The sequence below is a fragment of the Brachycentrus maculatus genome, unplaced genomic scaffold (assembly GCF_059751285.1).
Source record: "Brachycentrus maculatus isolate JH-2025_06_01 unplaced genomic scaffold, ASM5975128v1 h1tg000588l, whole genome shotgun sequence".
Taxonomy (NCBI): Eukaryota; Metazoa; Arthropoda; class Insecta; order Trichoptera; family Brachycentridae; genus Brachycentrus; species Brachycentrus maculatus.
The window spans coordinates 424,083-448,627 of record NW_028281328.1 but is presented as its reverse complement, the minus strand read 5'-3'; the positions used below and the strand labels follow the sequence as shown (position 1 = coordinate 448,627).

At 32.8% G+C, this 24,545-nt stretch overlaps 1 protein-coding gene across 1 annotated transcript; it reads left to right on the top strand.

The window, feature by feature from the left end:
- Window positions 1–3: 3 nt before the first annotated feature.
- Window positions 4–24,062, top strand: LOC148301263 (uncharacterized; the record flags this gene model as incomplete). Its single annotated transcript, XM_088273538.1, has 8 exons — window positions 4–284; window positions 1,899–2,025; window positions 4,867–5,001; window positions 5,288–5,416; window positions 19,105–19,307; window positions 19,737–19,860; window positions 21,879–22,013; window positions 23,871–24,062. Coding segments are annotated over 8 exons (1,326 nt in total), but the record flags the coding sequence as incomplete, so codon positions are not given.
- Window positions 24,063–24,545: the final 483 nt, after the last annotated feature.

The window sequence follows — 24,545 nt, the reverse complement described above, 5'->3', positions numbered from 1 at the left end:
GCCCCTTCTAGCAACTACAACGCCCCGAGCGCCAGTGCCCCGTCTAGCAACTATGGCGCCCCTTCCAGCCAATACAGTGCCCCGTCTAGCAACTATGGCGCACCTTCCAGCCAGTACAGTGCCCCGTCTAGCAACTATGGCGCTCCTTCCAACCAATACAGTGCCCCGTCTAGCAACTATGGTGCTCCCAGCGCTCCGTCGAGCAAGTATGGCGCCCCAAGCGCCCCGTCCAGCAAATATGGCGCTCCAAATGGAGGACAAACCCAAGCTGTATTCAGCTCCAGGTAACGATTTTTTGAAACATCGTTATTAATTTTTTTTGGCACAAAAATTATTAAATTATAATATCTTTGTAAAAATAATTAACTTTATTTTCACCATTTTTTAATTAATACAATTCAACCTACCGGTTTCAACAAAACATTGTCACCATCAGGGCTTATTTTAAATCAAAAACAATAAAAACCTTAAAATGCTTTCACCAAAAACTTCCACATACTCCATAAAAATTCTAAATATTTTGAATTGTATTAATAAAAAAGTGGTGAAAACAAAGTTAATTATTTTTATAAAGATATTATAAAATGTGCCACAAAGTATCTGCGGAAAACATTCAAGAAATGATTAAATTGTAAGCTGCATATAAAAATTAAAATCACGTTTTGATGCGTTTTCCAGTATGTTAAATTATCTTTGTGGTATGCTAATATAACATTCTCTTTATCATTCATCGTTTACTTTCTGCACATTTGACCTGATAGTCATTAAATAGTATTTTTAAGCGGTATTACACAATGTGATCGATGAATGAAATGGAGTGTTCAAACTTTCATAGTTTACCTTTTTTGTATTGTCTTCTTCTTCTTCCTGGCTCGATCCCAACTTATCGTCTTTGTACACTGTTGAGGTCAGCTCTCCTCGTCCTCAGGTTGTAGGTCCTTCTATCATGGACAACGTCACCTAGGCCATGCTTTCGAATCATTTTATCTTTCTGCAGCATCCATGACATTTTTGGTCGTCCTCTAGATGTCTTTCGAGGAAGAACATGGCGATTGCCTAGTTCTCAATATGATCAGATTCTCTGCGTTCTATGTGTTCATCTCATCTCGATTGCTTTTTCTATTATCTAATTTTTAGTCCGCCTCCGTAGTGTAATGGTCAGCACGCTCGGCTACCGTTCTGGAGGTCCCGGGTTCGATTCCCAGGGGGAGTCAAATAAATATAAGTGATTTTTTCACTCTGATATTTATTCAATATTAGCCTAGACTGGTATCTGAAGCGGAGGGCTGATCACCTTTCCTTCATGTTAACGATCAAGATAACACTGTGTTTATATAATGCAGTGCCTTATGCACCATTGGGGTGCGGATAAGGGTTTGAATTGAATTGAATTGAATTTTCAAATTTCCTCTACTTAACTTTCTTTTCCATCGTGGTATGAGTGTTTTTTCTTGCTTTCATTGGTGCTATCTTTATAACTAATATAGCCTTATCTTGTCCTATTTTATTAAAATTAAACACTTGAATATACCACTTTAATGAGTTTTATTTTTATTTACGACTAGTTTCGAAAACGACAGATGTTTTCATCTTCTGGTACAAATTAAAACTAACGAACAAAAATATATTAAGGCGAATATGAAGGTTAATAAATATAGAAAGGGGGGTTAAGGAACAAGATTCTTTGTAAAAAGAAACATTGATAATAATGATGACGTATTTTGAAACAATATATTGTTCATTATTGTTTTATCTGAATTAAAATTTTTAGGTATTTCTAAATTTCCTAAATTATTCATTAAAGTAGTATATTCAAGTGTTTTATTTAAATAAAATAATCATGTCATTCCACAAAGTTAATGCCGAATCAATAAATAATATCTTATTTTGTCCCATAGTCGTCCTTCTTCTAACTACGGGGCACCCAAGCCTTCTCAGAACTATGGAGCTCCATCAAACCAATATCTTCCTGCTAACCAGGGCTATTCTGGAGGAAGTGGATATGGAGGTGATGACCAGTACAATGTAAGTCAATAAAAACAAAAATATCCAATCCTTACTTTATTGTACCCTTGGAGCGATACATCTGGTATAGTCAAGGGAAGTTCCGTGTCAGTCTGCTGTGCTGGTCGGGGTTGTAGGCGTCTCTGTACCGGCCAGCGTCGGGTCGGAGTCGGATCTAGCTGACTGATCTAAATACTAATCCCTTTCACTGCCTAAGCGCCAGGGTACTTTCAGAAAATTTGGTGACAGATTTAGATTGGCAGTGACAGGTATATTGAAAGCTTTTAAATGTAAATTCACAGTAAAATACAATTTTATATTGTTTCACATTTTTAATAAATTTCGCAACTTAGTTAAAAAATATTGCTTAGCAAGAGCAGATCTGTCAGGAAGCCTAGATGCTTCTGCATCAGATCTGGTCATGCGGTGGGTCAGCTTTCAATTTAGTCAAGGGATAGCTTGAAAAGAGTCATTGCTACCACAAGGGTCACAACCCTCAGTAATGAGGAATAAAACGAAGAAAAATAAGCTTTTATTGTAATAAAATGGCTTGACTGCAATCAGTGCTAAATGCTGCAGCAAGACTGATTCTTGAATTGAAAAGAAATATATTTATGGGTGTAGTATGTTGATTTTTGTTTCTTTTAACTTGTTATAATTAAAAATATACTTATTTCAATCTGTGGGAACAGGAGGGATAATCTAGTGTGGGCTAATCAGGATCTTGTCAGTATTTGCTCATTGCTGGGAGGAAACCACGTTTCACTCCTCCGGAGAAGCCGGACTGTTGACTATCGTATATGCACAAATAATTTACAGCTCAGATGTCACTTTTAAGGTCAACTGTTTGCGTGAATCTTATTTCGTATATGCAGCAATTCGAACGATGACCTAAGCAGTTTTTAAAACAAGGTCAACAAACTCTGTACGAGCGAATTGTTTTTTTGTGAACACTTGCATAATGAAGCTCACAATTGTGTATAATAATAGTAAGACTATGATGTTTTTGTTGAAATGGTGTATATTTTCCAAGAATGTATATTGTTGGTAATAGAAACGGAGCAAGACCGAGGAAAATTGAGGTTATTAAGTACTTCAATTACTTGGGCGTGGTCAGGTCGGGAGTCGGAATAATCGATGGGTATGTATGAGGAGATGCATGAATGTGGAAGAGGCGAATATTGTTTGCAAAGACAAAGTGGTGTGGCATTCAATTATTTCTGCCTACTTTGCGGAAAGTGGCGTAATTATTAATTAGTTAGTGGTTTATATGGCAACAATTTAAATAGCTCATGTTTTATTTCATTATTAATTAAGAAATAAACATATAAATAAATAAATAAATAAATATATAATAAAATATTATTATTAAAGCATTTTTTGCTATATACATATTTATTTTACAAAAATATGTTTAAATTGATAACTTAATCCAGCTAAATTTAAGCCTTGGAATGCCAAATTTTTAATCTTCTTTTGTATAAAAATGACAGATTCTTCGTTTAGAGTTTAGTTTCAACCTATAATGTATATTCATAATTTAATTTTAGGGTATTTACAGGGCTTAGCAATCATTTAACTGGCGCTATATTTCAAAGCAATTCATTCAACATTATCAAAACATTGGTTAATTCATATGTTCTAAAAATATATATAAATTATTCACTTAATTCGGCTAATTATATGATCGTAAGCACTGGAATGATCAGATTTCCATCAGCTTTCGTGTAAAAACAGATACTTCTTCTCAAATTCAACCATTTATTTATAATAGTATGTATGAGGAGATGCATGAATGTGAAAAAGGCGACCTCACATACTAATATAAGAGTTTCTGCTTAGTAAAAAGCTTCTTTACATCTCACCAATAGATGTCTCTAGTGAAGTTCTAGTGATTCAAGAACAAGGTTTCTAAATTGGTTCATATATATATAGAATTTCCAAGAATTTGAGTAGTGTGGTTGTCAATAATGGGTAGAATTGGTGAATGTTACACGTGTGTAAAGTGATCACTTAAACCAGCCGATGACGGTCGTCAGCCCCGTAAATGCCCAGACTTCCATATTCTTCTTCATCTTTGATGAGATGTCAAAAAATAATTTATTTATAAATTTACATATATTTTTCAAACTTTATAAAATTAAATAACTTAGTTTTAATCACTTTTTTATTAATGCAATTTAACCAACCGCTTTCGACAAGAACCTTGTTATCACCAGGGCTTATTTTAATTAAAAAACATTCAAAACATTAAAATGCTTTCACCAAAAACTTCCAAACACTCCGTAAAAATCCTAAGTTATTTAATTTTATAAAGTTTATAAAATGTGCCACAAAGTATCTGCGGAAAACATTCAAGAAATAAATTTATATTGTTCATCAATCAATTACCACGGTTTATGCATTTTTGGATGCAGATATCGCTCACTCCTTTCAAGAACGTCATAAATCAAAAATCGACAATTTTCAGTTGTGCATGTTTTCGGAATGCCTAGAAAATGTACCATACTCCAGCAAAAAAGGCATATTTTTAACTTAATATTTACCCGCTACAGGGCAGAAAGTGTTGTTTTTGCATTTTGAAGAAATAGTATTGTTCATTTTTTTTTTAAATATACTAAATATTTCTCAAATGGAGAAAAAACAGTCAGGTTTTACCTAAAAAGATCTGTTGCACAGTAAAAAGTTCAATAAGTGGCTTGATATTTATTTTGAATACATTGTATTATATTTTTAAACTTTAATAATGTTCTCCTGAAAAATCAAGTTTTTTTATTTATGACGTTCTTGAATGGAGTGAGCGATATGTGGAAGGCAGACGTTTGTTATCCCGTGACGTAATATATCGTCTTTTTTAACCAGGAGCCGGCCAACTACAACTTTGAATACATGGTCAAGGACGAGCAATCAGGAAACGATTTCGGCCACAAGGAGTCTCGCCAAGGAGACAAGGCTGAAGGCGAATACTACGTCCTTCTTCCCGATGGCAGAAAACAGGTGAGACATTTACAGTCGCACCCCGCTTAGCGCGGGTGAATCGTGACAGCAAATGCGCGTTAAACGAATCAGCGCTGAGCGCGGTCTATTTTCCACATATCGTAGGTGACACATTTTGAGTGTATCCAAATACTTGTTCACAGATCTGGATTATCTCCAATTATAAGAATCATTTTTCATATCGTTTTATGACATCTGAACATTTTTTGTGACAGTAAAAACGCGCTACACGAACAGAAAAACGAAGCCGTCTCAAAAAGATTAACAAACATTTTTTGTCTTCTAGATTGTAACCTACGAAGCCGACGAGAAAGGATACAGGCCCTCCATCCGGTACGAGGATACCGGTGCCGGAAACGGATACGGAAGAGGACCAGCTAACGGAGGATACTCTTCCGGTCCCCAAGGCCCTTATTAACCCACAACCTGCCATACGACCCAATGATTGACTGCGCGCCCTATTATTGACATGAATGGAACATGTGTTCGAATAATTAGTTATTTAAAATTTTATTTTTTTGTGATATTTTTTTTTTTTTTTTTTTTTATACTTCAGTCAGGTTTTCATATTTTTTCATTATATCATCTTCCTGGCTTCATCCCAACTTATCATCTTTGAAGACTGTTGGGGTCAGCTCTCCTCGTCTTCAGGTTGTAGGTCCTTCTATCATGGACATCGTACCTAGGTCATGCCTTCGTATCATGTTATCTTTCTGCAGCATCCATGAATTCTTTGGTCTTCCTCTAGATGTCTTTCTTTGAAGTCTGTTGGAGTTAGCTCTCCTCATCCTCAGGTTGTAGGTCCTTCTGTCATGGACAACGTCACCTAGGCCATGCCAATTTCGAGACCTTTCCTTGGAAGATATTGTTTCCTCTGCTTCACTGCCATTTAACTAGATTTATTTTTAAGTTTTTTATTTAATTTTTTTATTTCTCTAAGCATCAAAAAGCTTTAAAAGAAAAAAAAATGAGTGTTGAATTAATAAAATGTAATTAATATGGGTGAAACCCAAACCTGTGCAATATTGGTTATGATTTAGTATGTGAATATGTATTTATCATTCATTCGTGCCAGTTACTTTAGGAATTAAAAAAATTCTTATTGTAAACTTAGTTTATCATATTTATTTTTTTCATGTACAAAATGTATTATTTATAATGTAATAAATATGGTGAAATGTTACCACTAAATTGTTCTTGTTTTTATTTAAATTTTATTTTATATCCTTTAAGGGTAAAGTACCCAGTTATTGACACTTTAAATAGATTTGTTTGATTTCGTTACTTTGCTGTATCTGGGGTTTCACAACAAAGAAGACAAATTTCTAAATACAAACAATACAGAATAGTACCTATGATTGACAACCACACTACTCGAATTCTTTGAACTTCTCAATGTATTGTTCATCAAGCATTTTGTTTCGAATTTGAACAATATATATATAGATAATTTATTATTATTATTCAAATCTGACGATGGTAGTTGAGCTTCCAAAACTAGTAGTCATTAATTTGAGTGTGGTTGTCAATCATGGGTAGGATTGGTAAATGTTACACGTGTGTAAAGTGATCAATTAAATACATAAAAGAGGTATTAGAAATACATTTTATCTGCCGTACACAACTCATTAAAAAAAAATTGAGCACTAATTTCGACACTCTCCCAACATATGAGATTACTAATACAATGCTTCAAAATAATGTTTTAAACGACTCACAGCAACACCAAACCAGTGAAATTCATCATCATTATACACGAGGACATAATAAAAAACATGTGGAGCTGATAAACTAAGTTTTTTTAAAGAGAAATATTTGTGTTTTTATTATTTACACAAATATATCAATTTTATACTATTGTATATCTGTGAGCCTAAGCGGGTCATTAATAGAAAAAGGTATCAAATCGTGGTAGAATGTGTTCGAACCGAGACACTCTTACTAAAGAGTCCGCGACACTAACTACGGGACCACAACCCGATAGTTTGGAGTAAGGTCCTTGCAATATATTGCCTATACCCAAATTAACCAGCTACCTGACAACAATTTGTACACTTCCTACTTAAAAACATGTTATACTATATAATTCAAATGTAACTCTGTTTTAAAAGTAGTGATTTTAAAAGAAATTTAAACACTACTAAATTTGGAGTAAGGTCCTTACAATATATTGCCTTTACCCACATTGACCAGCTGCCTGACAAATACATACATAAAATGGAACTCAGTCAGAGACCAAAAATGAATGAACTGAAAAAATTACTTAATGGAAAGATATTTGTGTAAATGATTATTTATATTTTCTCATATCGCTCACTCCTTTCAAGAACGTCATAAATCAAAATACTTGATTTTTCAGGAGAACGTTTTTAAAGTTTAAGAATATAATACAATGTATTAAAAATAAATATCAAGCCACTTTTTGAACTTTCTACTGTGCAACAGATCTTTTAAGGTAAAACCTGAAGGTTTTTTCTCCATTTGAAAAATATTTAGTATATTTAAAAAAATAATTAAACAATACCTTTTCTTCAAAATGCAAAAACAACACTTTCTGCCCTGTAGCTGGTAAATATTAAGTTAAAAATATGCCTCTTTTGCTGGGATATAATACATTTTCTGGACTTTCCGAAAACATGCACAACTTAAAATTGACGATTTTTGATTTATGACGTTCTTGAAAGGAGTGGGCGATATGTTTCTTTTATATGGTACATGCTCCTTAGCTTTTGTTTTTTATATTCCTTTTTACTTTACCCGTTTATTACTTTATATTTTACATTTTACCCCGAGATAGCTTTGTTTGATTTTTATATTTATTTAACTTTCTGATTTAGTCTTGTTAACCTTAATCCCTGTCCCAAACCGAGTAACGGAAATTAATCATCGGGAATATTAAAATATAACTTATGTATGTAATATGTTTTAATTCATTCAAACCCTTATCCGCAACCCAATGGTGCATAGGGCACTGCATAGGACACGTTATCTTGATCGTAAACACATGAAGCTAACATCGTTAACACATTAGCCTTCCGCTTCCGGTAGCAGTCCAAGGTAATATTGAATAAATATAAGAGTGAAAAAATTACTTATATTTATTTGACCCCCCCCTGGGTATCGAACTTGGGACCTCCAGTACGGTAGCCGAGCGAGCTGACCATTACACCACGGAGGCGGATTATGTGCATATATATTTATATATATATATAGATATATATATAGATATATATATATATATATATATATATATATATATATATATATATATATATATATATATATATATATATATATATATATATATATATATATATAAACATACACATACATTTTTGTTTACCAGAGAACATAAACCGTTTTATTATACATTACTGCCATCTTTCATAATTTTATTTAATCTATGTAAAGCTTCGATTACAAGCATCTGCATTTGGCTGTATGGCTATATTGTATTTTATTTGTTTTTTCTCACCATACACATATTCATAGTTTCAATATTACAATAATGTGTCCACACTGGGTTTTCCCAATTTTTTAATTTTTTTTTTTTTAGTTATCACGCTTTTTTTTTAAAGAGATGAATGTAGATCTATTTATTGTTTCGGCATTGACTTTGTGGTAAGACATGTTACAATGATTAAAGAAAACACATGTAGTCAATAAAAATCCAGTGGTATAAAACAAGTGTTTTCTTTAATCAATGAAGATCTAGTAGTAAAATATTAGTAAATGAGGAAATTTCGGAAAAGGTAAATGATTTGGCATATCTGGGTAGTATGTTTTCTAGGGATGGAAAGTTTGATAAAGATGTAGAATGAAGAGTGAATGTTGGGAACAAAGTAAATGGTGCACTGAAATCAGTCATAGCATATGAAAACCTATCAGCGAAAATAAACTGGCAGTACACATCGAAGGTAGTGCCTTAGTTTTCCAGATATTTCCACTTTTATAAATTTTCCGAACATCTACGCCTTAGATTAGTTTATTGAGTTGCCACTTTTTCAATTCTCCATATTTTATAATTCTAATTTTTGTTTCATAATACTGAAAAAGTATTCTTTTGATCAATATTTAAAATCTTTTGATATATTTATTTATATATATATATATAGAATGTTTGCAAAGATAGAGTGGTGTGGCGTTCTATTCTCTCTGCCTATCCCTGCGGGGAAGCGGCGTGATGGTTAGTTAGTAAGTTAGTTTTATATATATATATATTTATATATATATATATATATATATATATATATATATATATATATATATATATATATATATATATATATATATATATAAATATATATTTATATATATATATATATATATATATATATATATATATATATATATATATATATATATATATATATGTAAATATATATATATATATATATATATATATATATATATATATATATATATATATATATATATATATATATATATATATATATAAATATATATATATATATGTATATATATATATATATATATATATATATATATATATATATATATATATATATATATATATATATATATATATATATATATATATATATATATATATATATATATATATATATATATATATATATATATATATATATATATATATATATATATATATATATATAATAATTAAAGAAAACACTTCGTTTTTTACCACTTGAGTTTAATTATAGACTACATGTTTCAGAAGCTAAACTTCCATCATTCAGGTCTGTATAATAACATATTAACATATTAATAGTTATTATACAGACCTGAATGATGGAAGTTTAGCTTCTGAAACATGTAGTCTATAATTAAACTCAAGTGGTAAAAAACGAAGTGTTTTCTTTAATTATTGTAACATGTCTTACCACAAAGTTAATGCCGAAACAATAAATAAAATATATATATATATATATATTTATATATATATATATATATATATATATATATATATATATATATATATATATATATATGTATATATATATATATATATATATATGTATATATATTATGATTTTATAGTTAAGTGAAGCAGACGAAACGAGATCGTCAAAGGAAATAGTCCAAAATTGACATGGCCTAGGTGACGTTGTCTATTGCAGAAAGACCTACAACCTGAGGACTAGGAGAGCTGACACCAACAGTCTTCTAAGGCGATAAGTTGGGATGGAGCCAGGAGAAGAAGGTCCATGTATAGATCAGGATCTTATATAAATAATATCATCATGAAACCAATAAAAACATATTGTAAATTAAATCTCGTACAAATTGCAGGTAATCCTTCAATCCTTTTGTTTCAGCAACCTTCGATGGAAATACACTATAGGAGCTGTAGAATGGATACTAGATAATCGGAGAAAGGCTCTAAATTCGCTATGAAGATTATTATAATCATCTCAAATGTAATAGCAGCATGAAGCACTTTGCAAAGGTCAATCAAACTGTATTGAAGAAAAAATTAGAGCAAGCTAGTTGCAATACTTAATTGAAATGATAACATCTTTGATATTTTATCAAATGCATTTATATTTACAACATTTTGAGTGTGTCCAAATACTTGTTCACAAAATCTTGATTATCTCTAAAGACTTGTGGAAAGGTAAGGTGTTGATAAAATATATTAAGAATTAAAAAGAGACATGTCTGTGTTTTTATTATTTACAAAAATACTTCAATTTCATACTATTTGTATGAACATAAGCGGCTCATTATTAAAAATAGGTATAATGATTAAAGAAAACACTTCGTTTTTTACCACTTGAGTTTTATTATAGACTACATGTTTCAGAAGTTAAACTTCCATCATTCAGGTCTGTATAGTAACTAAAATATAAAATATAAAATTGTTCTATAAATAAGGAGAGGGGAAAGTAAAAGGAAGGGGTTAGTCAAGGGACGGAGTTTGAAAACAAAGGAAAAATGGAAAGCAATGGTGAAGAATTTTGAAACAATATATTATTTAATAAATTATTATTAGAATTCAGGTTTTTTTGGATTTCTAAATTTTCAAGAAATTTCATAATTTGGCCTTTATATGGAACAAGGGAAAAAACAAAGTGTTTTCTCAAGTGGTAAAAAACGAAGTGTTTTCTTTAATCATTGTAACATGTCTTACCACAAAGTTAATGCCGAAACAATAAATAAAATAAAATTAGGTATCATTAATTGTGGTAGAGTGGGTTTGAACGAAGAAATTCTGGCTCGAGAGTCCGCGACACTAACCACGGGACCATAACCCATTCACAACATAACACATTCTTAAAACAAAACATACTCCAATACATATTAACAAAATTTTAATTGTGTCTAAATACTTCACAAAGCTGGATTATCACATACAAATATAAGAGTTTCTGCTCAATAAAAAGCGTTCTCATCTCATCAATAGATGTCTCTAGTGAAATTCTATTGATTCAAGTACAATGTTTCGAAATTAGATTATATACATAAGTATATAGAACTTCCAAGAATTTGAGTAGTGCAATTGCCAATCATGAGTATAATAGGTGAATTTTACACGTGTCTAAAGTGATCACTTAAACCAGCTTATTCCATAACTATGTTGGGATATAAAAAAATAATACCAATATATATTCTTTAAAAAAATCGAGCTTGGAGAGACGAGTGGCCTCTTCGGCAGCCTATCGCTTATTGAATTCTGTATTTGCTAGTAAGGCCTGTATTTGCTAGTAAGGATGATTTCGTGTATTTGGGTAGCATGTTTTCTAGGGATGGAAAGATTGATAAAGACTTAGAAAGGAGAGTGAATGCTGGGAACAAAGTTAATGGTGCACTGAAATCAGTTATAGCAAATAAAAACCTATCAGCGGAAGCTAAACTGGCAGTGCACAACGGAGTCCTGGTTCCAACTCTAATGTATGGAAGTGAAACATGGAGTTGGCAAAAGAAGGATGAAAGTAGACTGAACGCAGTCGAAATGCGATCTCTCAGAAGAATGTGCGACAAAACGATGTATGATAGATGTACGAATAGTGAAATAAGGAAGGAATGCAAAGCTGAGATAAGCATTATCGATAAAATTAAGAAAGGTGTGTTGAGATGGTTTGGACATGTAGAACGAATGAGTGAGGAAAGAACGGTTAAACAAATTTATGAGCGGAATTTGAATGAAATTTAATTTGTTAGCGGGAAAAGAAGCAGAGGAAGACCGAGAAAAACATGGCACGAACAGGTATGCCAAATACTTGAAAGTGGTCAGGTTAGGAGTCGTAACAATCGGCGGGTATGTATGAGGAGATGCGTGAACGTGGAAGAGGCGAAGAATGTTCGCAAGGACAGAGTGGTGTGGCGCTCTATTCTCTCTGCCTACCCCTGCGGGGAAGCGGCGTGATGGTTAGTTAGTTAGTTTTTTTAGTAAGGCCTTAATATATCTGTCACTAATCATAGTTGTAATTGGTATTAGACTTAGTGCATTCTATGTACAGTAGTGGCAATAAATTAAGGTGTTCAAGGGCAAACAAAATTACGCTTATCTTACTTAATCCTTTAGTCGTGAGCAGATGTTTCGAAAATTGCTCTTTCAAGTCAGCAGTCTCCAAAAATCTCGTGAATTTCGCAACAGACTGATTGATTGCCGACTAATTAGTATTCTTCCTCTTCTCATAGCATCCAGTGGTGCAAAAGGCACTTACAACATTTTGAGTGTGTCCAAATACTTGTTCACAAAATCTGGATTATCTCCAATTACAGGAGTTATTTTAATTTTATTTTTTGACATCTCATCAAAGATGAAGAAGAATATGGAAGTCTGGGCATTTGCGGGGCTGACGACCGTCATAGGCTGGTTTAAGTGATCACTTTACACACGTGTAACATTCACCAATTCTACCCATTATTGACAACCACACTACTCAAATTCTTGGAAATTCTATATATATGAACTATTTAGAAACCTTGTTCTTGAATCACTAGAACTTCACTAGAGACATTTATTGGTGAGATGTAAAGAATGCCCAGACTTCCATATTCTTCTTCATCTTTGATGAGATGTCAAAAAATAATACAAAAGGCACTTGATTATTTGTTTATCAGATATAAAAGAGATTAAAGTAAAGTCTATCAAACCATTGTCAGACCTACACTCCTCTATGACTCCGAATGCTGGACGATGTATAACACCTACTCTAGGCAACTAGAAACTGCTGAAATGCGAATGCTTAGGTGGTCAGCTGGAGTGTTCCTTAGAGGCAAAATAAAGAGTTCACGCATTCGAGGAAGCCTGGCTGTAACAGGCATCAATAGTAAGGTAGAGGAAAGGTAATTGAGATGGTATAGCAACATAGGACACAAAAAACCATATTGTAAACCAGGCAATCGCAATGGATCTTCCTCGAAAGACATCTAGAGGAATGGATGCTGCAGAAACATAACATGATTCGAAGGTATGGCCTAGGTGACGTTGTCCACGATAGAAGGACCTACAACCTGAGGAAGAGGAGAGCTGATCTCGACAGTCTAGAAAGATGATAAGTTATTCGCAAATCTGGGTTTCTCCACTTAGGGGTGATCTTTACGTTTTCGTGATGTATGCATATTTACAGGGCATATAAAGTATAATATATGGACTAGTTATAAATAACTAACTGCATTGATGTCTATTTTCTTGCCAAGCAAAGTGACTCAAATGGCCCTCCTGAACATTTCACGTTTTGGTAGTTGGTCACTTTCTCCTGTACGACTACGATATCACTATTAATTTGTGATTTAAATAATTTACAGATGCGTCTTTTCGATCAAGGTCGCCTGCCACAAAAACTAACTAACTAACTACGACATTTTGAGTGTGTCCAAATAATTGTTCACAAATCTGTATTATCTCAATTATAGGAGTTTTTAAATATTGTAGTCGTACTGGAGAAAGTGACCTTTTTTTCAAAAACGTGATTAATGACTATTTGAAAACGTGATTAGTGACCAAGTTTTACAAAAACGTGATAATTGACTATTTGATATCTTACTAGCTTAATATTGCCCTGAAAAACATCCCAAAGAATTTTAAACTATAAATATGCATACATCATAGGCTGATCAAGTGATCACTTTACACACGTGCAACACATACCATTCTACCCACGATTGACAACCACACTACTCAAATTTTACAAACTGTACAATAAAATGCATTTTTATCCCTAACGTATTTTTTAAAAATCTTTTACACTTAATTTAATGCGATCCGTCAGACTAATGTGTGGTAAAACGATGGATAATAGATATTCAAATGGTGAAAAAAGGAAAGAATGCGAGGCTGAGATAAGCAATATCGTTTAAATTAAGAAAGTCGTGTTAAAGAACGAGGAAAACTTGATACGATCAGGGATGTCAAATATTCGATATAAAGATAGTCGGCGGGTTTGTATGAGGAGATGCATGAATGTGGAAGAGGCGGAGAATGTTTGCAAATACAGAGTGGTATGGCGTTGTATTCCTTTTGACTACCCCTGCAGCGAACGGATTAGTTATTTTGTTAGTTAATTAATTTCATATTTTTATTTGAACATTGGAGAATCTAATTCACTAACTTTGCAAGGATTACTCATTTTAACCTAGCCTGATCTAACAGGGGAATTGAAATCCCCCATATATAAATTTTAATTCCATTAATTTTTTATTATTAGAGCTATTTATTCCATATTCTTTTTTTAACTTTAAAATTATATTGTAGAAACCTTACCCTTTTTTATTTTTTATAATTTGTATTATTATCAATATTTTTTTCGACAAAAATCACAATGAGTCTTTTTTTTCAAATTATTTTATTTTATTTTTATTCTTATTTTTTTATGGCTATTGAAATCATTTACTTTGTGGATCATTGTTACATAATATTTAGAGAAATGAAAAGACTTTGTTTTTTGATCCACTCACATTTTTATTAACAACCAACTAGTTTCGGCAACAACCTAGTCATAAATAAACCCTGAAGATGGCTAAGTCTTGTATTTAATACAGTTTTTTTTTCATTTTTACTTAATAAAATCTTAAAATTTTAGTTGTGCTGAGCCTCAAAAAAGAGGCTGAGCTTTTGTGCTTGGAGAGGGACTTTTTTTCTTCTATATGTCTTATTATTACTTACATATCAATACGTACTTTGATGGCGCGTTGGCACGGACTTGGTACCTTTGACTCAGCTTGCGGCGAGTTGGTATTTGCTGCGAGCTGCGTACTTCGATTTTTATACAAATATAAACTGGGGTCTTATGGTACCCGGTTCGAATCACGTGTAATTTTTGGATGATAGGTACGGCAAAGGTTAATAGTAAACTGATGCTCGAATTGTTCAAGGTGAATATATATACCATTATATTTAATGGGTTTTGTTTCCTCCTATATATTAGTAGAACGAAGAATGAACGAAAGGTATCACTAATGATAGATATAAATCTTTTATCTAGACCAAAGTTTCATTAGGATGGGTCACTTTTTGCATATTTCAGATTGAGTCTGCAAGTTGCGTTCAATTAGAAAAATCAACGATTTGTATTTTAATACTTCAGACATTTAGCATAGATGAAGGAGAATACGGATTTCTGGGTATTTACAGAGCTTACGCTCTGTCAGGGGAGGTTATGTGATCCATTTACCAATATACCCGTGATTGACAACCACATTGCTTAAAATAAAATAAAAATAATTTGGAAGTCATACGTTTATACATTATTTTTGACATCTTACCATAGATGAAAAAGAATATGGAAGTCTGGGCATTGACAGGGCTTTCGACTTAGACTTATCACCCATGGTGCATAGAGCACTGCATAGTATGGACGCAGTTTTATCTTGATCGTTACTATCATGAAGGTAAGTTGATCGTTCCTGCACTTCAGGGACCAGGCGTAGGATAATATTAAATAAATCATATTTTAGTGAAAATCACTAATATTTATTTTCACTCCCCCTTGAAATCATACCCGGGACGGGCACGGTATCTAAATTATTTTCTTTTATATTTTTAACATGTGGAACAAAGTAAAATAAAGGAATAGGGATCAAGAGTTAATTTTTTGAAAATTGTAAAATGTTTACATTCTTAATTTTTCTTTTTTTGTGTATGTTAGGTTAGGTTAGGTTGTGTAGGTTAAAATCGTTAAAAACAGTAAAAATGTTTTCAAAAAGAACTCCAGCGACAAGACACACAAGGTGGCTTGGTGGGTCTCTGCGAAAAATTGTTTTAAAAATGTTGAAAATTGTGATTTGAATAAATGTATACAATTTTTTTAAATAATATTTATGTAAATAATATTTTTTTTTAAAACAGAAATATTTGTAAAAAAATATTTTAAGTTTTTCACATGCGTTGGTGCGTGACACCCTAATGTACGTTTGCTTTTGACAAGTTAATCGCCATAGAATCGTGCATTTAGTATGTAGCGGAGAAAATTGCGTCGGATCAATACGAAGTACTTGTTAGCCGGCAAGGCCAGGTGATGAAACTCCAGACTATTTTGACGCATCATTTTGTATATTGTAATTTAGATAATGTATGAGTGTACTTCGTAATGGGCGGGGTCGGATAAGGTAAGTGCATATGCATCGCGATAAAATGGAAAGAAGAAGAAGAAGAAAAGGAAAGAGGAATGAGGAAAGAGGTAAACGGAAGGAAGAAGGAAGAAGGAAGAAAAAAATAATAAAGGAAGAAATATTTTTTTTAAACTTTTATTATTTAATATGGATAACAGAACGAGGACGGCCGAAAAAGACTTGGCACGATCAGATCAATCAGATGCTAAAATCTGGTGGTATAAAAAGTCTGTGTAATCGGAGGGCATGTAAAACTAGATTTTTGGTTGTAAAGGAAGTGAGGAATGTATGTCAGGACAGAAGAGTGTGGCGTTCCATCCTCTCTGCCTATCCTTGCGGGAAACGGCTTGATGGTAGTAGTAATAGTAGTTAGTTGGTTGGATAAATGAAACTAACAAAAAACCTTTGAGGTGCCGATATATTCAATTATTGCACAATTAGCTAGAACATGACTTAACCCTTTGGATGCGGCGATCGATTTTTCAAATTTCTACGAAAAGTGTAAAAAATACGAACCAACAACTAACAACACCCACATGCGACACCAATCTGTCTTTGCACACAATCGTCGCCTCTTCCAAATTCATACATCTTCTCATACATACACGACGATTATTATAAGCCTAAATTTAAGAAATGTGTCTTTCGGACGTTGAAGGACGAAGAAGGGGTACAAAGGAAACTGTTTGTTTTTATTTATTTATGATTTTATTTTTTTATCAGTAAGAACATGGGCGATAAAAAAGCCATCTTTAAAAAAAGGAATAACCCGCAAAGCTCCCACTTCACAGAGGATTGTCTGCTGGTAGGATAGTAAGGATAGGGAAGTTACATATGAAAAATAAATCACAAACACCCAGACTTAAAAAATCAGTGTTCAATTTAATATTTAAAACATAAATTTTATTTGTTGTTTCGGCATTCACTTTGTTGTAAGATATGATGGCGACTATTATTATATTGACGATTAATTTTGGTTTATAATTGAAACTGAAATTAGAAGCATAGCTTCCTAAACTAGTCGTCATAATAAAATTAACTCAAGTGGTAAAAGACAGGAATGCAAAGCTGAGATAAGCATTATCGATAAAATTAAGAAAGGTGTGTTGAGATGGTTTGGACATGTAGAACGAATGAGTGAGGAAAGAACGGTAAAACAAATTTATGAGGCGAATGTTATTGGGAAAAGAAGCAGAGGAAGACCGAGAAAAACCTGGCACGATCAGGTATGCCAAATACTTGAAAGTGGTCAAGTTAGGAGTCGTAACAATCGGCGGGTATGTATGGGGAGATGCAGGAACGTGGAAGAGGCGAAGAATGTTTGCAAGGACAGAGTGGTGTGGCGCTCTATTCTCTCTGCCTACCCCTGCGGGGAAGCGGCGTGATGGATAGTTGGTTTGGGTTAAAGACAAGTGTTTTCCTTTTACAATTAAAAACATAAAGTATTGTGCCGATAGTAATGCCATATAAGGGGTTAAGAGCACTTTACAAAATGCTACACTTAAAATCCATGTTACACTTTGGATTACCTGTAGATACAGCCTCCAAACTGTGCCTACACTCTGCGTGTGTTAGTTTGATACAATCTCTTTGCATTACGGATTCTTCGCGAATAATTACGATTGTAAAAAATGATCTGCTTTCGCAATTCGATGAGAGCCATCCCATCTCGAAGGAGAGAGGTATATAAGGCTCTAGATCATCTCGTAATGTATCACAGACTCTTGGCATCTTCAACTGAGAAGATCGAATAAGAGGTCTTATAGTAGTTTCATTTTTGCATTGAGTGCATCCGTTTTGGTGAGATTCATTACAATTTTTATTAAATTATTTATTCATTTATGAAACATCAAACACATAATTTATATTATTTTTTGACATCTCATCAAAGATGAAGAATAATATAGAAGTTTGGGAAGGGAAATATGGAAGTGCTTTCTTGTGACTTGTGCGAATAATTCTTTAATATGAACCGATATGAGGTTAAATTTATTATAGTTAAAACATGAATTTCTATCCCAAATGTGATAAATTTAAGAAATAAAAAAATGAAAAAAAACATCAAATTAACACTGCAAACGTATGTTATATTCTCTTTTAAAAGTTAATATATTTTTTTTCAGCAAGCAGAGCTTCTATATAAATTCACAATGAAGGTATGAATATTAAATATATTTCAATTTTTTTTCTAAGTAAAAAAAATTAAGCACTTGAATATACCACTTGATGATTTTTATTTATACAAACGACTAGTTTCTAAAACTTACAGATGTTTAAATTTTTACCAGAAGATGAAAACATCTGTAAGTTTTCGAAACTAGTCGTATATCGAAAACTCATCAATTGGTATATTCAAGTGTTTTTTTTTTTAAATCAACTCATCATTGCATAAAATTAATGCCGAATCAATAAATAATATTTGAATAAATTGATAAAATGAATTGGTTCTTGTTTTATTACATTTTTTTATAAATTCTAAAAATAATTATTTATTAATTATTTATTATTTAATTAACAAAAACATTAATAATTGTATTTTAAATATGTTCAATGTTTCAGATCTCATGTGCCCTTGTCGCAACCCTAGCTGCAGTGTGTTTGGCGGAACCTCCAGTAAATAGATACCTACCCCCTGGCCAGGGTGGTTTCAGCGCACCCTCAAGCCAATATGGCGCCCCGAGCGCCCCTTCTAGCCAATATGGCGCCCCGAGCGCTCCCTCCAGCAAATATGGCGCCCCAGGGGGTCAAGGGTCTTCATTCGGGTAATTAAGTTAATTGACTCTGCTAATGAGATTAACGATATATCTAGGCGTTCCAAAAAAAATGTAGTGTGGTGGTCAATCATGGGTGGAATGGTGAATGTTACTCGTGTGTAAAGTGATCACTTAAACCAATCACATAATATAAATGATCAAATAACTCAAATAAAATAACTCCTAAGTGGATAAACCCAGATTTGTGAACAGGTATTTGGACACACTCAAAATATTGTGACTATTTTATATTTGATACTTGTTTCCAAAAAACAAAGTATCTGATTAGCACAGTCAAGTTTATTAAGATTGAAATCAACTTTGATTGTTTATCGCGAGATGGCAGTAATCAACGTTTTTTTATCATTATTAATTTTTCTGGTGACGTAAATCTTCTAGAAATGCAACTGCCTCCTATATTACCGTGTTTGCTTACAGCCGTTCTTCCTTCGGAGGTGGTAAACCTTCTCAGAACTACGGAGCTCCTTCGAACCAGTACCTTCCCGGCGGCAACCAGGGTTATTCAGGAGGCAGTGGATACGGGGGAGATGATCAATACAATGTAAGTTGAACTAGATAAAGATCAAACGATTGGTCACTAGCATCATGAAATACCACTGAATGAGCTCGTAAGATGACTTATAAAATCTGATTAATTATTAAAGGCATTTTAAAACTTTTATTTTAAGCCTTTACTTGTTTACGTGTGATTTTCGCTCTCATATACAAAATACATTGATTAAAGAAAACACTTCGTTTTTTACCACTTGAGTTTTATTATAGACTACATGTTTCAGAAGTTAAACTTCCATCATTCAGGTCTGTATAGTAACATTATTATTATACACACCTGAATGATGGAAGTTTAACTTCTGAAACATGTAGTCTATAATAAAACTCAAGTGGTAAAAAACGAAGTGTTTTCTTTAATCATTGTAACAAGTCTTACCACAAAGTTAATGCCGAAACAATAAATAAAATACAAAATACATGTTGATAATAATAAAAAAATATTAAAAAAGATGTATGGAGATGAGAAAAGACAGTGACAATGATAAATTGAAATCAAGGAATATGTAATATGAATTATTTGATCTTTATTAATTAAATAATATTTTAATGTGGACAGTAAAAATTATTGTTACCTTACATGTAACCATGAAATATGGATACAAGTATATCGAAAAAAAAACACGCATAAATAAATAATACGAAGGAATTAAACTGGTTTGTGTAAAAGAGGGTAAAATAAGAAACATTTATTTGTTTAAAATATTATGAACGAAGGAAAAAATGCACATAACACCAAATAACGACAATTGTAGAAAAACTTTTGTCGGTAGATTTATTTCCCAATTGTATTTTTTCGGGCAGTAAAGTTGATAATATCGGCCAAGTTTGTTAATAACAAAATAATTATTTTATTTATTTTATTAAGTAGTTTAATATGTTTTCCATCAATACCAGAAAAAAATACTAAAATCGGTCAATATTTGAGTCGAATATTGTTTATTTTGTACACACCGAATAAAATGGAGTATATTTGAAAAAAAGTCTTGCGTAATTTTAGCAAACGTATGTGGCGGTCCTCACCAAAACAATACATTTCCTTTATAAATGATTTTAACTAATCAGAAATTCTAGCTTGTAAAATTATCTGCCTCCGTAGTGTAATGGTCAGCACGCTCGGCTACCGTTCTGGAGGTCCTGGGTTCGATTCCCAAGGGGGGTAAAATAAATTTAAGTGATTTTTTCACTGTCATATTTATTCAATATTACCCAGGACTGGTACCTGAAGCGGAGGGCTGATCACCTTTCCTTCATGTGTAAACGATCAACATAACACTGCGTTTATATGGCAGTGCCCTATGCACCATTGGGGTGCGGATAAGGGTTTTATTATTAAAATTGTTACGTTTTGATGATTTCATATTGGTTTAACACAGGACTGGTGAATGTTTTGTCGCAACAAGAAAATATTTACATTTAAAGTATTTTTTAATGCAATATTGGAAATGTAACATTGTGGTGACGACCCTCCACATATCGCTCACTTCTTTCAACAACGTCATATATAAAAAAAAAGATTTTTCAGGAGATCGTTTTTAATGTGAAAGAATATAATGAAAGGTATTAAAAATAAATATCAAGCCACTTATTGAACTTTTTACTGTGCAACAGATCTTTTTAGGTATAACCTGAAGGTCTCCATTTGAAAAATATTTAGTACATTTAAAAAAATTATTAAACAATAACTTTTCTTCGAAATGTAAAAACAACTCTTTCTGCCCTGTAGCGAGTAAATATTAAGCTAAAAATATGCCGCTTTTACTGGGATATAGTACATTTTCTGGGTATTCCGAAAACATGCACAACTGAAAATTGGCGATTTTTTATATATGATGTTGTTGAAAGGAGTGAGCGATATATGGAAATGATCTCAGCATTCAAATGTTTTTTTTTTAAACAACAGTTTTTGCTTCCACTCGTTTACTTATATACTTTTTGCTTTGTACTTTATTGTATGCTTAAGTTTCATCATATGTTCATGTGATCTAATGTGTTCATCACGATTTGTAGGAACCAGCCAACTACAACTTCGAGTACATGGTCCAAGATGCACATTACGGCAATGATTTCGGCCACAAGGAGTCTCGCCAAGGAGACAGGGCTGAAGGAGAATACTACGTTCTTCTTCCTGATGGCAGGAAACAGGTCGGAATCTCAACTATTGTTATTTTTATTTTTTTTAAATTTTTTTTTTGACATCTCATCAAAGATGAAGAAGAATATGGAAGTCTGGGCATTTACGGGGCTGACGACCGTCATCGGCTGGTTTAAGTGATCACTTTACACACGTGTAACATTCACCAATTCTACCCATTATTGACAACCACACTACTGAAATTCTTGGAAGTTCTTTATACATGAACCAATTTAGAAACCTTGTTCTTGAATCACTAGAACTTCACTAGAGACATCTATTAGTGAGATGTATAAAGAACTTCCAAGAATTTGAGTAGTGTGGTTGTCAATAATGGGTAGAATTGGTGAATGTTACACGTGTGTAAAGTGATCACTTAAACCAGCCGATGACGGTCGTCAGCCCCGTAAATGCCCAGACTTCCATATTCTTCTTCATCTTTGATGAGATGTCAAAAAATAATATGAAAATAACTCCTGTAATTGGAGATAATCAAGATTTGTGAACAAGTATTTGGACACACTCAAAATATTGTTATTTTTATTACTTTTTTCTTCATCTCTGTTGAGATGACACAAAATAATATGAAAATAACTCCTACAATTGGAGATAATCAAGATTTCGTAGTCGCACAGGAGAAAGTGACCAACTACCAAAACGTAAAATGTTCAGGAGGGCCATTTAAGTTACTAGACTGCTTGGCAAGAAAATAATCACCAATGCAGTTAGTCATTTTAACTAGTCATTATATTATACTTCCAAGTTTAAAATCGTTTGGGATTTTTTCAGGGCAATATTAAGCTAGTAAGATAGCAAATAGTCAATGATCACGTTTTTGTAAAACAATGCACTTGGTAACTTTCTCCTGTATGACTACGAAGTATTTGGACACATATATCATCATAATACTTTAACTATTGTTAGTTGTCTAGGGCAAAAGCCTCAACTCATTGCTTATACAGGGTTTTCACTTTATAGTTTACGTTTAATAAACTAAATTTGACGTATTACAAATTAAATAGGACATCAAACAAATCAAATTTGGCGTTTTACAAAACAAATTGGAAAAAGTTAAATATAAATTCAATAATGTATTTTTTTCCTTATTTATTTATTGTAGTATATAATATAAACCCCCTATCCACACCCCAATGGTGCATAGGGCACTGTGTCGTATAAATGCAGTGTTATCTTGATCGTTGTTAACACATGAAGGAAAGGTGATCAGCCGTCCGCTTCAGGTACCAGTTCAGGGTAATATTGAATAAATATTAAAGTGAAAAAAACACTTATATTTATTTGACCCCCCTGGATATTGAACCCGGGACCTCCGGAACGGTAGCCGAGCCTGCTGACCATTACACTACGGAGGTGGACAAATATTTATTGTAGAGTAATGAAAATATTTATTTGGACCTTTACATTTTTTTTGTTAAGTAGAAAAGATGATATTCGTCCAGTAGCTGCCGCCAGTGTTGATACACATATTGTATACTGCAGCTGTCTAGTTTACGAGTATGAAATATGATTGACGTACGACGTTATTTGCAAAAATTAAAACGTCTTCCGATAGGGTGATCAATTTTGCGCCATCCTGTATTCATTATGTATGTATAATATATATATGTATGACGAACTCTTCGCCAACAAGTAAACAAGAAATGAATAAAATTATTTAATATACTACTACTACTACTACCACCACGTCGTTTTCTACAGGGGCAGGCAGAGAGGATGGAACGCAACACTCTTCTGTCCTGAGCTTCCTTCACATCCACACATCTAGTCATACCTTCCCTTCGCTTACGTGGACTTTTGACGTCACCAGTCTTTATTTGTATTAATTGTATTATATTTTGTACCTGCAGATCGTAACCTACGAAGCCGACGAGCAAGGATACAGGCCCAAGATCCGTTATGAAGATACCGGCGCCGGAAGCGGATATGGACGTGGCCCAGCTAACGGAGGATATTCGGGAGGCAACGGAGGATATTCGGGAGGCAACGGAGGATATTCAGGATCCAATGGAGGACATTCGGGATCCAACGGCGGATATTAAAGCTCTATTTCGTCTCAAAACTTCATCCGATGATTGATGATGCTTTGAACCTTATTCATACCACGATTTGAATAATATTTTTCAAGCTTCTTTCTTACATTTGATGTATTGTATTAAGGCTGGTCCTATTTTTTTATCATATATAAATCTCTCATCTTTTTTATTCTTTCTCGTTTTTCATATAATCCAACGATTAACAATGCTTTGAACCTTATTCATACTACGATTTGAATAACATTTTTCACCATTTTCTTACATTTGATACATTTAGGCTAGTCCTATTTTATTATCATATATAAATCTCTCATATTTTCTAAAATTCCTTATAATTATTCATATCTTTTGATTTCTTTGTATATTTTTCATTCTTTGTATCATTTCTCGGTTGAATATCAAAGTATCATGTTTGGATGTAGTCGGTTTTGGATCGTGCAATATGTAGTTTCGACGACATGTGTTCATAAGTGCCAGTCACTGGTCAAA